The sequence below is a fragment of the Podarcis raffonei genome, chromosome 1 (assembly GCF_027172205.1).
Source record: "Podarcis raffonei isolate rPodRaf1 chromosome 1, rPodRaf1.pri, whole genome shotgun sequence".
Taxonomy (NCBI): Eukaryota; Metazoa; Chordata; class Lepidosauria; order Squamata; family Lacertidae; genus Podarcis; species Podarcis raffonei.
The window spans coordinates 34,000,243-34,014,713 of NC_070602.1; the positions used below are offsets into that span (position 1 = coordinate 34,000,243).

The window sequence follows — 14,471 nt, forward strand, 5'->3', positions numbered from 1 at the left end:
TCAGCCACTATTATGTCTAGCTTGAGCCTCATGTGACCTAGAAAATAAGCTTGACATAAGCAGATTATGCGTTTCACCCACTTTCTCCTGAGTGTAGGCCAAGCAGCAGAATTGGGAGTGGGCGGGCACTGCAGAGTGAACTGTTCCACTTCACACATTCTGAATGCTCCCCTGCCTAAAGCAAAAACCCTCCTAGCAAGCTGAAAAGTAGCACAGTCAGAAGAAACCCTCCCCTGATGAATTTTCCCTGTAAGCAGAAAATTGGCTTGGCATTCATTTCTTCAGCCTTCAGCCTGCATCTACAAATAGTGCAAACGCTTCACAAAAGAAAAGCTGTTCAAAAAACATGACTCAAAATGTGCTTTATGACCTACAATTGCCTACCACCTACATACGCATTACAGAAATATTTGAGTTGCCGCAGGACACCTTTACATTACGCATCTAATTTTCCTAAATTTCAAAATACAATAGGGATGAGTGTGCAATCAATCTGAACATTTCCTTGATCCCTGCCTCCCGTCCCTCATTTACCCTTTACTTCTGGAAGGTTTTTTCCCTACCCACTTTTGCATTGCAAGGCAAAATTATTGAAACCTCTAATGCAACATGGCAATTGCTGATGTGAGACAACCCTAAATGGAAGATTAGGCAGCTGAGGTGCAATAGGTTTGGGTGGAAACCACAGCAGAAATGCAACTCCCACAACAGATAGCCCTGGTGGAACTCCCCCAATACACTTTGTCAGCAAAGTTTCAACCTGAATGGCTGAAAAAAGCTGTAGCAGGGACATGCACAACCCAGAGGTGGGGCTCATCCTAATGCTCTTTCCTGTACCTCAGTGGTGCTACTTTACAGCAGCTGAGGCAGGGTTGGTGCTGAGGCAGGGTTGGGGAATCTTTTTCAGCCCAAGGGCAAGATTTCCTCACAACCAAGCTTCTGGGGGCCACATAGCAGTGATGGGCAGGGCCAGAAGAAAAAGTGTGTGGAGGCTTTGTGGAATATCCTACATTCAAGTCACACACAATTCAGACTTTTCTACACGCACACCTCTCTGTACAAGCAAGCAAGAGCTATCAGCATGGTTCAAGGACACATTCCTGCCAGGCAAACAGTGCTCAAGGAATGGGTAGAGCACAATCAGTGAAGAGCGTGGCATGGAAGGGGGGGTGGCCTGAGGAAAGGCCAGACAGAGAGACCTGGAAGATTGCATTTGCCCACCAGGTTGAGGTCTCCCCCCTCCCCCCCTCAGGTAGCACATTTTGGTTCTGCATACACACAGTTCCCACCTATCAGTTTTCTTCCTTCTCAGCATCACTTCACAATACAGTGGTACCTCGGGTTACATACGCTTCAGGTTACATACGCTTCAGGTTACAGACTCCGCTAACCCAGAAACAGTACCTCGGGTTAAGAACTTTGCTTCAGGATGAGAACAGAAATTGTGCAGCGGCGGCAGCAGGAGGCCCCATTAGCTAAAGTGGTGCTTCAGGTTAAGAACAGACCTCCAGATTGAATTAAGTTCTTAACCCGAGGTACCACTGTATTCCCTTCTGCTACAGTGGTGCGCCACTTATTAAATAAAAGCAAGCTCTCTGTGTTACAATACAAGGCCTAAAATTGCCTGATGTCTTGAAATTGCCAAACACACATCCACACGCTATTTTCCTGTGCTGCATTTTTGTTCAGATCCCTCAGTGTTAGACTCACATGGGAATTACTCAGAATTGTTTGCTTATCAAGTCATGTCTCAGCTCTAGAGCTGGTTTTAAATGCCTCCAATATCAGCCCTGAAACATGTAAAGTGAGAATATAGGATCACGTGCCTCTGATACACATCTCAAGGTGGCCTTTTGTTCAGGTTTGCCTTGTGCATATTTTGTATTCCCACTCCCAGGTCTTTTAGTCTGTTTTAATCTCAGTGAAGAGTGTTTTTAAATTGTGTTACATGCACACCATAATATCAGTCCTTCATTCTCTCTCCTTTTTCTGGGTGCACTGCGCCCCCCCCCCCGAAGCGAGGAACAATTCTAAACTCAGAGCAAGGAAGACAGGAAGAGGAGGAAGTGTTGCACCAGAAAGCCTCCCTAACGCTTAGGAATACAAATGGGATTCCTGGCATTTCCCACCATATCCTTGCAACAACAGAAGCAGGGGTGGAGCGGAAAGCCCCTGCATTCCTCCTGGGAGACTACAATGGTGCAGCTTTTGGGCGACTGCAAGTAACAAGGGGAAGGAAAGGACTCAAAGTTCAGGCTGACAGTGAAGCCCACCAATGCTGCCTTGCAGGCACTTAATCTAGAAGTTCCTCTTTTCCTCACTTGCCCCGTGGCAGCGTCTCGTCGGCTGGTTACTGAAGACAAATTACATGCCAGTTAGCTCAGCTGGTTAGAGCATGGTGTTGATAATGCCAAGGTCACGGGTTTGATCCCCACATGGGTGCATATTCCTGCATTGCGGGGGGTTGGACTAGATGACCCAATGGGTCCCTTCCAACTCTATGAGTCTATAATTCTGTGATTCACATTTACATCACAGCAGCCTGTGCGATAGCTTGTTGGGTACTCTGGGGCCTGAATGCAGAAGCCCAAGGGCAGAGATCTACTGCGGATCTTGTATGCTTAGATCTCACGGTTGTCACCAGGTGCAAGTGGGGATCAGTCAGACCATCTGCCTTTGCTCTGATGGTGGAGCAGTCCCTTCCGCTTGTCACAATTCAGCCACCGGCTTCCAGTTTGCCCAGCTCAAGCCACTGAACTCAGGGACCCCAAGCTAGAGAACATACCCTCCAGGTGTGGAAATCAGGTATGGCTGCCCACAAACTCAGCCTGGCCCTGCGGGAGTAGCTTAAGTTTTGACACTGACCTTTCAGAGTTCTCAGAATTATTTGTTTAACAAAACAAAAACACACAGTATCTGATTAACAGAGATGACTCCTGGATAACACCACACTTCCTTTAGCTTGGACATGTAAGAGAACAGTGTGTACACTTTCTGTTTTACCTCATAACATGCTGAAAGTGCTCCCGTTCCAAGCTGAGAATTCCATCGATGTGTCTGGTAAGATTGTTTTTTTTGTTCCTCCAAACACATCTAGAATCTCCTTCCTATTATTCAACTCCTACATGCGTTTGCTTGACAATTCCAGATTTAGAATAAATTTTTTACAAAAACAATAGGTACAAACGTGGGGTGAGGATGTTTTCCCCTTATACTCGTTCTGATTGGAGTTTTTCATGTGGAAATTAAAGGCCTGTGAGAGATTACTTTCGTTTAACTTAAAAAGCGACATATCTGGAGACCTAACAGGATGTTGTGTTAGATTACCACAATGATTTTGCAGCTTCTGCAGAAGACACCAGGGATTTTCTTTTCTAGTCAGAACAGTACATAGCTTCCTTTTTGCTGGGCTGCATTCCTCTTCAGTTACATACGCCTGCTAAAATTATCATTTTTGCCACGATTATTATCAACCCCAAATGTTGACTACATGTTGTGTTGGGGGGGGTGCACACAGAAGTTAATCTTGGAATGTAGCCCCTTTGCATGTAGAACATGCCATGTGATTCGGTTCTTACATTGTGTATTCATATAGTCCTGACTGGAGGTGTATCTAGGCTCCTTTGCACCCTTGGCAAAGGATCCTGCACACCTTGCCTAGGTGCCCAGAGCAGCGGAACAATGGCCCAGGGAGCGCATGCCCGATTTGGAAAGAGTGGAAAAGGTGTGGTTTTTGCACACACCCCTGGGTCTGTGCTCTTGGCAGGCGCCAGCCTGACCAACCCCAAGGTACGTTCCTAGTCCTGATGCCCAATGATCCAACTGCCAAAACTGAAACAAAGGTGGGGGAAACACCCTGGTAGGGTGTTTTTGCACATGGGGATGTATGCAACCAATCTTCTTTTTTGGCGATCATTTGCAGCCAAGTAAGATTGTCCTTCATATACACGGTGTTTGGATTTGGGATGGGTTTTTGGAAGGCACCTGTGCATGAATTTGTTCTATGTGTGTAGATCAGTGCACACTGACCAACGCACAGTCTTCGCAGTAAGGCTCTATTCCAATGATATGAGTAATCACAATGACCAGTAGATTCTTATCAGCTGCAGCCTTCATCCGCCTTCACAGCCGTTGTAACATACTGCTTGTTATCTTCCACCTGTTCTGCCATTGAGGACTTTTTGGATCATTCTTTGTCTAGCTCCTCCCCTTTGACCTTACCGCCTTGGGTGACCCTGCTGGGAGTACGAGTCTCCTGACGGCTTCACTCACAAGGGTCACAGGAACATGCAAGCCCATTCAACACAACAAGATGATGATCCAGCGAATGAGTATGCAATCAATGACACAAACTGGCACATGTCTTGGATTTGCATTGACGTACTGCATGTTTCTATACTGGCTCACCACTGTTCCTCATATCAACTCTGAGCTTCTTCTCCTTACACCAGGGCTGAGCTGCCAGTTATCAGAAACCATACTGAGTTCTCACTGCACCTTCTGCAAAACTTGTTCAACTTACCAGTACACGACAACAAGTAAATCCCTGCTTCCACCAGCCAATAGTTAGTGACTTAGCCACAGGTATGAAAAAACCAGGAGAGATACGTTACAGGGTTAAGGAGAGTAATAGCAAGACCATTACGCCATGTTTCTGATAAGGCTTTTGTGCACCACCACAGCCTCAGTTAATACTCTGCCAGATGCAAAAGCTGTACGATTTCTGTCAAAAGCTGGTAAGAGATCACCCTGTCAAACAACCACAAGCTAAAAAAGCAATTCCCATGGCAATGGATGTTTTAGTCCAAAGACTGTATAGAGCTAGAGGGACAGCATCCACTATGCAAAAAAAGTGGCAACAAGAACTCTAGACACTCATGATTTTAAAAAGGTACCTCACCTCTGAGGTGCTTCTTTTTTTTTTTGCACCCAATCACTAACTAAACTGATGTCAAGAAGAGACCTTGAAGTCCTCCCATCCCAGTGGCTGCTTCTCATGACAGATTTCACACTAAACTTTGATTGTATGCATGGGGGTACCTGTTGGAAGTGGCAATGATCAGCACAGTGCGCAAGTGGACTGTGCCTATCTGGAAACACCTCTCTCACTCTTGTCTGCAGTCAATTCATTCTTCTCCTACTGGTCCTCATCCCTGGTATCCCTTTAACATTTCCCTGAACATTTTACTTAGAATAGGGGTCCTCTATAAAGAATGGTGTAAGCATTCTGTGCATGGATTCTAACATGCTGGCCATGTCCAAGTTATCATATTTCAGCATAATAAGAGGGTGTGAAAGAGCCTTATGGCAGCAAATGCAGCCCCTTTCCCTGCTTCCTACACACTAGGAAGTAAACAAACAAGTATTCAGTTAACCAGAGTTTCTCAGTTAAGACAAAATGAGAAACTATGGTTGATGGCTCCAGGAAAAGCCAGAATGTTAAACCATGATTGGAAGCGGTAAAGTAGCTATTACACACACGAAGTTATTTAACAGATAGAATGCGACTTACAGTTTGAGATGGAATGGCTTTGTTGTAAACTCTGCTAACGTTGAGTCCATCAATCACAATATCAAAAGGGGGACACTGATTCACGAATGTCTGAAATTCTTCAAGTTCCTAAAAAAAAAAGGGGGGGAGAGAGAGAGGGCAAGAAGTTGAAAGAAAAGCAACAATGAAACATAACTGACTTATTATATACCCTGCTATTTTTGTTTTTTTCAACCAGATTTTATATATTCAATGAAAGAAAATAAATTGGTAGCGGGCACAGAATTCAGCAACCAAGCTTTCTTTTATTGCTCTTTTTACTGTAGGTCAGTTTCTAGTCCTTATGCTTGCAATGATAAGCTTCAATGTGTATGGGCAATATCTTATGAAGATTCGGAAGTCAGAAATTGAGAACTTCTACAGCCTGCATATTTATTTGCCACTCATCTAAGTCTATATAAAAAAACTGAAAATTAATGTATGCTAATTTGCATATAAGTTTCAGAAATCCACTTTTCTTGGCACAATACAAGGATACCCGAACACAGAATTGATTTTTTTCTTAATTACTGAGTACACATTAGCCCCGACTCTAAACAGTTGATAGGAACATATCCTGGAAATTTTATTTTTTACACCTGCAGTAGCTACACAGCTTATTTGTTCTCTTTAGGCCTAAACATAATGTTTATAAACTAATTTCTGCCATATTTAGGATGGAGGTGCCAATCAAGCCTATCAAATTATTTTTAGAACTCCATGAAGTGGTACAGACATATCTGAAAAACTACTCTGAGCGATGTCACCAATCCACTGTGGGTTGAGTTATCCATGTGTGCTGTTTTAATCCATTACTTCCAGAGTTTGCAGAAATGAAACTGGGAAACTGTGGTTTTCCCAACCCTTCTCAATTCCTGGTAATCTGAGTAAAACCTCTCTCATAGCAAGTAGCAGCTGCCTCTCAGCGGGCAACCAAGAAACAACAACTTCCTCTACTAGTTCTTTTGCAGTCGCTGCAGAAGAAAGCACAATCCAAAATGAAAGCATAGAAAAAGGAACATCACACAGGGCCCATGGGCAGGAAGGACTGGAGGATGTGGAAATACAGGAGCACGTATGTGATTTGGATAATGTGATGCGATTGGCCTGTTAATAAAAATTATTTTTTTAAAAAAAGGAAATACAGGAGCACGTTTTGGGCTATGTGTACTGCAGGACAGGGAAGCAGTAAAGTCAGAGGCCTGAATTTCATAGAGGAGTCTGAAGAAATTATCCAAACCTTTTGCTGTGCATAAATTATTTTAGTGAGCAAAATAGTACCAATAGTACTCAACATATAGTTAACAAGATGATCAAGCTATGCTGCACACCTAGGACAGAAAACCCCGCGCTCTTTTGGCTTCTCATTCAATTACGTGAAACAAAAGGACATTTTGATTTACACGCATGATTTTGAAGGGGAAAGTTCACCAGTGTGCAAAGAAACAAAGAACACAAAATGGACCGAGTGGGGGGTAACAATACAATCCTATACATGTCTACCCAGAAGTAAACCCCAATGAATTCACTGGCACTGACTCCCAAGCAAGTGTATCTAAATTGCAGCCTACAGTTCCACTTTCAATCAGGTAGGATGCGGATGAAGTAAAACTACTGAAATCAAATTTTTAAAAAATCTTTCCAGTAGCACCTTAGAGACCAACTAAGTTTGTTATTGGTATGAGCTTTCGTGTGCATTCTGAAGAAGTGTGCATGCACACGAAAGCTCATACCAATAACAAACTTAGTTTGTCTCTAAGATGCTACTAGAAGGGGGAAAAATATTTTGTTTTGACTATGGCAGACCAACACAGCTACCTACCTGTTACTGAAATCAACTGAGAATTGCAGGATGGCAAAGCAAACTACTTGGGGTGGCTAGGATTTTCTTTTCGTTTTTGCCCTACAACGCAACAACCAGCAGATCTTGAGTAAACCCAGTTCTCTCAGTCTTATCAATAATACATGTGACAGTGCACTTTGTTCCAACGTTTGACATTAGTCACCGACGTTAGTCACTACCTCCACATTACATTTTTAAAACCTACATTTCGAATCCTGTTCTTGCTGCTTCTTTTTTTTTTTCAAAATACCTGACAGCAAGTCTTCTGGGAACTCCCTATTGCTTTTGTTACTCAAACTGCCTCTCAGGGGTTATTGCAGGTGCATTTCCTGAAATGAACCCTGTCAACTCGCGCATATCACCAAAGCCTTCTAATTACCCTAGACACTTCTGCAGCACAAAAGGAAAGCAGAACTGACATGCTAATACTTTCTTTTTTTTCACCTCAGGGGAATCTGCTACGGCTTGTTATCAATAAGTTTACACCTAGGGGACAAGCCCTGCGGATGCACCATAAACACTTCCCATTCTGACCCCAATAGTATTGCCAACCATTCTACCAAAAAATATCTAGTCAGTGTTTGCAAGTTTCTCGCTCTTGCACCAGCTGCAACCCTGTACAGAATTTCCCTCATCAGTGCCACTTCTGAGACATATGAAAACCACTTCCCCTATAAACTCTGCTACTAGCTCAGGTCATCTGAGTGGGCCTATTCCCAAGTTTCTCAAACTGTACAACCTCAAGTATGAGAACCTGGCCTTTTTTATTTTGGTTGGTTGGTTGTGGCCCCCTCATTATGGCCTGCTAAGGTGTCAGGGAACTGCCATCGGAAGCACAGGAGGTGAAAGGGCTCACAGAGGTTGGGAGAGACTTATCAGCTGAGGAGGGAACCAGCAGGGGGAGAGAAGGAGCTCCAAGGGAAAGTGAGGCAGAGGGATGGCTCAGAGACACTTCCAGCGAAAACAGTGGGGAGGTTTCAGGACCTCCTATAGGGACACCCACTCCTCGCCGGAAACTGTCGCGCCGAGAGTCCAGAAGACGCGTTTCCATTAAGGAGCTTTTATGCTGGAAGAAATTCCGTAAACGCCCATTGTCGGATTCTACCAGCGACTGACGGAGCCATGCTTAAGGAGCTCCGTTACAGACAGAGGTTTGGGGACTGAGCCAAACTCTGAGGGACTAGGAATTTCACGCACAAGCAGCCCATCATCCCATCACAGCAATCCGACAGTCCCTGAAGGCAGCTTGTGCAGAGAGGCATCATGAGCAACCCAGCCGGAACCGGAGAAGCGGGAGGAGCTGGAGCGGGTCCAAGCCTGGAAGAAAGGTACCGGGTGTTGGAGGTCCAGCTAGCGCTGCAAACGGCGAGGCTCGAGGAGAGGAGGGCGCAGGATGCAGAAAAGGCAAAAGGCTCCCCACTGGCAAGAAAGATGCCAGGATTGGTGCAGAAGTTTGGGGGGGATCCCAGGAACTATCAAGCCTTTAGGACAGAGATGCAGTATGCTATCAATCTGCAGTTTGACGACTTTCCCGACGAGGAATCGCGAGTGGCGTTTGTGGTTGGCCATCTCGAAGGGGGGGCGAGAGACTGGGTTAGGCCCCTGATGGCAGGGAATAATGACGTCCTGAAGGACACGAGGAAGTTTTTTCGCGCCATGGACCTGATGTTTTCCAGCGACATTGAGCAGGGAGTGGTGCGCAGACAGTTGATGGCTTGTAAACAGGGGAGCCGATCTGTCCGTGAGTACTGGACTGAGTTTACCATGTTGATACATAAATTGGGGTGGGATCTATCGGTGGAACCCATTCAAATGCTTTTCGAAGAGGGGCTTTCTTCGGCGGTGAAAGACGAACTTTCCCGGGCGCCCAGGGCGGAGTCTATGGACCAGCTGACCAAATCAGCGCTGACCATTGGAGCGCACCAGGAGGCGAGAGCCTTGGAGAAGCGGGAAGGGAAAGGGGAGCGTTGGAGGGATTTCCGCATTCCAGAGATTCCGGAGCCAACTTTCCCGCTAGGAGAGCCGATGGAAATTGGAACAGCGCGCGCGCGCACAGTTTCAAATCCCAGTGAAGGGCAGAAGAAGGAGGGGAAGAGCGCCAAGAAATGTTATCTCTGCCAGCAGCCAGGTCTCTTTGCCAGAGTCTGCCCGCAAAGAAAGGAATGGCAAGGGATGGCGGGAGCTGTTGGGGGAAAGGAGGAGGAAGTCCAGGAGCAAGTAAAAGCCAACGCCTGGCTGACACCGTCAGGGCACAGCAGCCAGGCCAAGGAGCAGTAAAAGTGCCCACGCCGGAACCTCCAAGACCAGCCCTAGTGATAGAGGTGTTGCTAGAGCTGCCAAACGGACACCCACTAAAGATAAAGGCGCTATTGGACTCAGGCAGCTCCTGTAATTTTATGAGTAAGGAGTTTGCAGCTGAACACCAGGTACAGACAATCCCTTTAAGTGACCCCCTGCAGGTGACCACGATCGATGGGAGGGAGCTGTTGGGAGGAGAAGTTAGCCTACAGACCGTCCCAATGGTAATGAGGGTGGCCAGGCACACCGAAAGAATAGCGTTCAATGTGGCCACCTTGGGAGGGGCTCCCATTATTTTGGGAATGAGCTGGCTAGCGTTGCATGATCCGCTAGTGGGCTGGCATCAGAGAGTGGTCTCCTTTGGGTCAGCACATTGCCTGGAACACTGCAAGGAGGGGAAGGCTCCGGAAGGGGCAAAAGCCTTTCTAGCAGGGACGGAAGTAACGGACAAAGGGAAGGTGCCCAAACAATACGCTGACCTGAGCAATGTCTTCAGCGAAAGGGAAGCAGACAAACTACCACCGCATAGAGCCTTTGACTGCCAAATCAATCTAGTCCCTGGGGCCCAGCTCCCAGTGGGCAAGCTGTACGCCATGTCAGACAGGGAAATGCAGGAGTTAAGGGAGTTTATTGATAAAAACCTGAAGCGAGGTTTCATCAGAGAGTCCAGAGCGGTGGGGGGCAGCCCAGTGTTTTTTGTGGACAAAAAAAACACGGATAAACCGAGACTTGTAGTGGACTACCGGGCCCTAAATGCAGTGTCGGAACCAGTGGCTTTCCCCATGCCCAGAATTGATGACATTTTGACCCGGGTGAGGAAGGGAAAGATTTTTACTAAACTGGACCTGAGGGGGGCATACAACCTGATACGGATAAGGAAGGGGGATGAATGGAAAACCACCATGTTCACCCCTTTGGGGGCTTTTGAATATCTCGTTATGCCCTTCGGATTACAAGGAGGCTCAGCATGTTTTCAATCGTTCATGAACCACGTCCTGGGGCCTCTGCTCTACAAGAATTGCGTGGCCTTCCTAGATGACGTGTTAGTATATTCAGAGAATGAGGAGCAGCATGTAAAGGACGTCAGGGAAGTGTTGAGCCAACTGCAAGCAAACCAGCTGTGGGTGAAATTGGAGAAGTGTCAGTTTCACACCAAGGAGGTGGAATTCCTGGGGTACCGCTTGTCAGACAAGGGACTAGCCATGGATCCAGGCAAGGTCCAGGCGGTGCTGGAATGGAAGACACCGAAAACAAAAAAGGATGTGCAAAGATTCTTAGGGTTTGGGAACTTTTATCGTAAGTTCATCAAGAACTTTGCCCACTTAACGGCTCCCATTACGGACTGTCTCAGTAGCAAGAAGAAATTTGTTTGGACGGTGGAGGCGGAGCAAGCATTTGAGGAATTGAAAAAGGCATTCGCTTCGGAAGAACAGCTCCTGCATGTGGATTTACAAAAACCAATGAGGGTGGAAACTGATGCATCAGACCGGGCGGTGGGGGCGGTGCTTCTTCAGCCGGGGAAGAGTAAGTCGGCGTGGAGACCGTGTGCCTTCTTCTCGCGTAAGCTTAACAAATCCGAGAGGAACTACATGGTATATGACCGAGAACTACTCGCCATTCACGAAGCGTTCCGGAGATGGAGACACTTGCTAATTGGTGCCCAACATAAGGTGCAAGTGTGCACGTACCACAAGAATTTAGAGTATTGGAGAACGGCACGAGTGCTCAACCAACGACAAGTGAGGTGGGCCCAGGAGTTCTCCAAATTCCATTTTGAGATTTGCTATGTGCCAGGTCCAGAAAACGTCAGGGCGGACGCTCTCTCACGCAAACCTGAATATTTGGAGGGGGAGGGAGCACCTGAAGAGAGACATATCATCCCAGAGGACCGCTGGGTGTGTGGGGCGGCATTGGTGGGGCAAAGGGAACTGGTAGAGGGAACGGAGAATGACGAATATGCCCAGAATAAGCTCAGATGTCTAAGGAGAGAGGGAGAAAACCCCGGAGGTTTTGAAGAAAGAAACGGGGCATTGTATTACAAAGGGGCACTATATATACCCGAAGGGGAATTGAGAGGGAGAGTACTCAAACAGCTGCACGACAGCCCCACAGCGGGGCATTTTGGGCAACACAAGACCATGTGGTTGGTTACCAGGGAATTTTGGTGGCCCAAGGTGAGGGAAGATGTACGGGAGTATGTAAGAGGGTGTGACCAATGCCAGCGAGCCAAAGGAGAAAGGCGGGCGCCGGCAGGGTTATTAGAACCGTTACCCACACCAGAACGACCGTGGGAGGCGGTATCGATAGATTTTATGACTGATCTGCCGAAATCCAAGGGGAAAACCGCCATCCTGGTCGTAGTAGACCTGTTAACTAAGATGTGCCACTTTGTAGCTTGCTCACATGCAGTCACGGCGGAAGAGACAGCGAAATTGTTTGTAGAACATATTTTTAGGCTGCATGGCGCCCCCTTGAGGGTGGTCTCAGACAGAGGCAAACAATTCACGTCCAGGTTCTGGAGGAAGCTCATGAGCTTACTGCACGTAGAGGTCAATTTTTCGACTGCCAGGCACCCTGAAACCAATGGGCAGGCGGAGAGAGCAAACGGTATCCTCCAACAATACCTGAGGTGTTATGTCAATGACAGAGAGAATGACTGGGTCAAAAAGTTGGCGCTAGCGGAATTTGCCTACAATAATGTGGAGAATGTGTCCACCGGGATGAGCCCCTTTTTGGCTAATTATGGGTGCCACCCCAGGGCATTTCCAGGGGGAGGAGGGGAGAGATGGAGCGTCCCGGCCGCCGAACAGTTTCTAGAAGAAATGGAAGCGATCCATCGTCAACTCCAACTCAACTTAGAAAGGGCCAAAGAAGAATATAAGAGGCAAGCAGACAAGAGCAGAAGGGAAGGTGAAACCATAAGGGTGGGGAGTCAGGTGTGGCTGTCAACCCAAGGGTTGCCGTTCAAGGGGAGTTGCAAGAAATTGAGACCCAAAAGATTAGGACCATTTGAGGTCATTCAACAGGTCAACCCAGTGGCTTTCAGACTCCGGTTACCGAACCACATGAAACTGCACCCAGTATTCCACAGGTCATTACTGTCACCGTATAGGGGGGAAGGTGAAGGGGTTTCCACACGGGGACCAGTCTTAGAAGAGAGGGAAAGCAGCAACCATGTGGCGGAAATCATCGACTCCAGGTGGAAGGGTAATCAGGTGGAGTATTTGGTAGCGTGGGAAGGGGAACCGGAGTCGGAAAACGCCTGGGTGACGGCAGAGGAGGTCAATGACGAGATCTTGATCGAAACGTTCCATCAAAGGTTCCCCAGGAAACCTCAGTCAGTAGCGAGGTTCCGGAGGGAGTACTTTGGCACCACCGACGAGGAGGAGGAACTGGAAGGACTCTCGGAATCGGAGTTGGAAGAAGGAATAGACTCCGATGAGGAGGAGTACTTAGAAACCAGAAACAGCAACCGGTGGAGGGAAATGTTCGAGAGTTCGGAAGATGAGGGAGGTTCTTTCAGGGGTTTTGCTCCCTCGCCGCCCGCAGAGGAGGGGAGGGGAGGGGGTGAAGGGGGCCCTGGAGGGGAGGTGGATGTCAGGGAACTGCCATCGGAAGCACAGGAGGTGAAAGGGCTCACAGAGGTTGGGAGAGACTTATCAGCTGAGGAGGGAACCAGCAGGGGGAGAGAAGGAGCTCCAAGGGAAAGTGAGGCAGAGGGATGGCTCAGAGACACTTCCAGCGAAAACAGTGGGGAGGTTTCAGGACCTCCTATAGGGACACCCACTCCTCGCCGGAAACTGTCGCGCCGAGAGTCCAGAAGACGCGTTTCCGTTAAGGAGCTTTTATGCTGGAAGAAATTCCGTAAACGCCCACTGTCGGATTCTACCAGCGACTGATGGAGCCATGCTTAAGGAGCTCCGTTACAGACAGAGGTTTGGGGACTGAGCCAAACTCTGAGGGACTAGGAATTTCACGCACAAGCAGCCCATCATCCCATCACATAAGGCTTGCTTAATTCGGAGGATTTCCATGAGCCACTTGGCTTTTATATGCTCTGCTTCGCACCCTTCATATTTTTTAAATCAGTACTAATTTTTAAATCAGTACTGATTTTACTTATGTTGGAAATGCTGCATGTCCATGCTGTTTTTTATGTAGGATTATATTACATGCAAGAGTGTCGTCTGTAAAAGGGCCTTTGCAAACTTATAACATGAACGCATCAATAATATAATTACTTTGCCAGCTTTCTAAACTGCCTCTCATGAAAGGCCAAGAGGAGGTCACATGGGGACCACAAAAGGGGAGAGTGAGAGGAAGAAGGCAATTGGGTAGGAACCTGGGTATGCTATGAGCAGAAAAAATGAACTAAAAATGGAGTTTGTGGTATGCAAGGTGAGGTGACAGCTCCGTGTGGGGAAAGATAGCCGTCAGGAGGTTAAGTGATGTATTGCTCCAAAATGACAACCCAAAAATGAAAGGAAGACTCCCATATAATTTAGCTACCTGGACAGCGTTTTCATTCAGTTTCATTCAAGTGCTTAAGAACAAACAAGACATGAGGGCACTGCTGTTTCCCAGCAACCATTCAGAAAGATGTGGCCTTGGATCCTGGAAGTGGCGTATTATAGCCATCATGACCAGCAGCTGTTAAGCATGTGATGCAATGTGAAGTGGAATCCAACAGATTTAGGCCTTAAAAGGTTTCCCTATGAATACAGCATCGAAGAGTGATTTTTTTACAGGCTCAATCTCTTGGTAGAAATATTTTGGCACATCCTTCAGAAGCAGGAAATT

The 14,471-nt window shown here is 47.1% G+C and overlaps 1 protein-coding gene across 3 annotated transcripts in view; it reads right to left on the minus strand.

Moving 5' to 3' along the window:
* Positions 1–14,471, minus strand: part of PRORP (protein only RNase P catalytic subunit) — a 53,162-nt gene that overhangs the window by 25,871 nt on the left and 12,820 nt on the right. For all 3 annotated transcript variants that reach the window (XM_053380267.1, XM_053380285.1, XM_053380276.1), the window contains one exon: positions 5,513–5,620. In XM_053380267.1, coding sequence (XP_053236242.1) covers positions 5,513–5,620 — 108 coding nt within the window. The remainder of the gene's footprint in view (positions 1–5,512; positions 5,621–14,471) is intronic.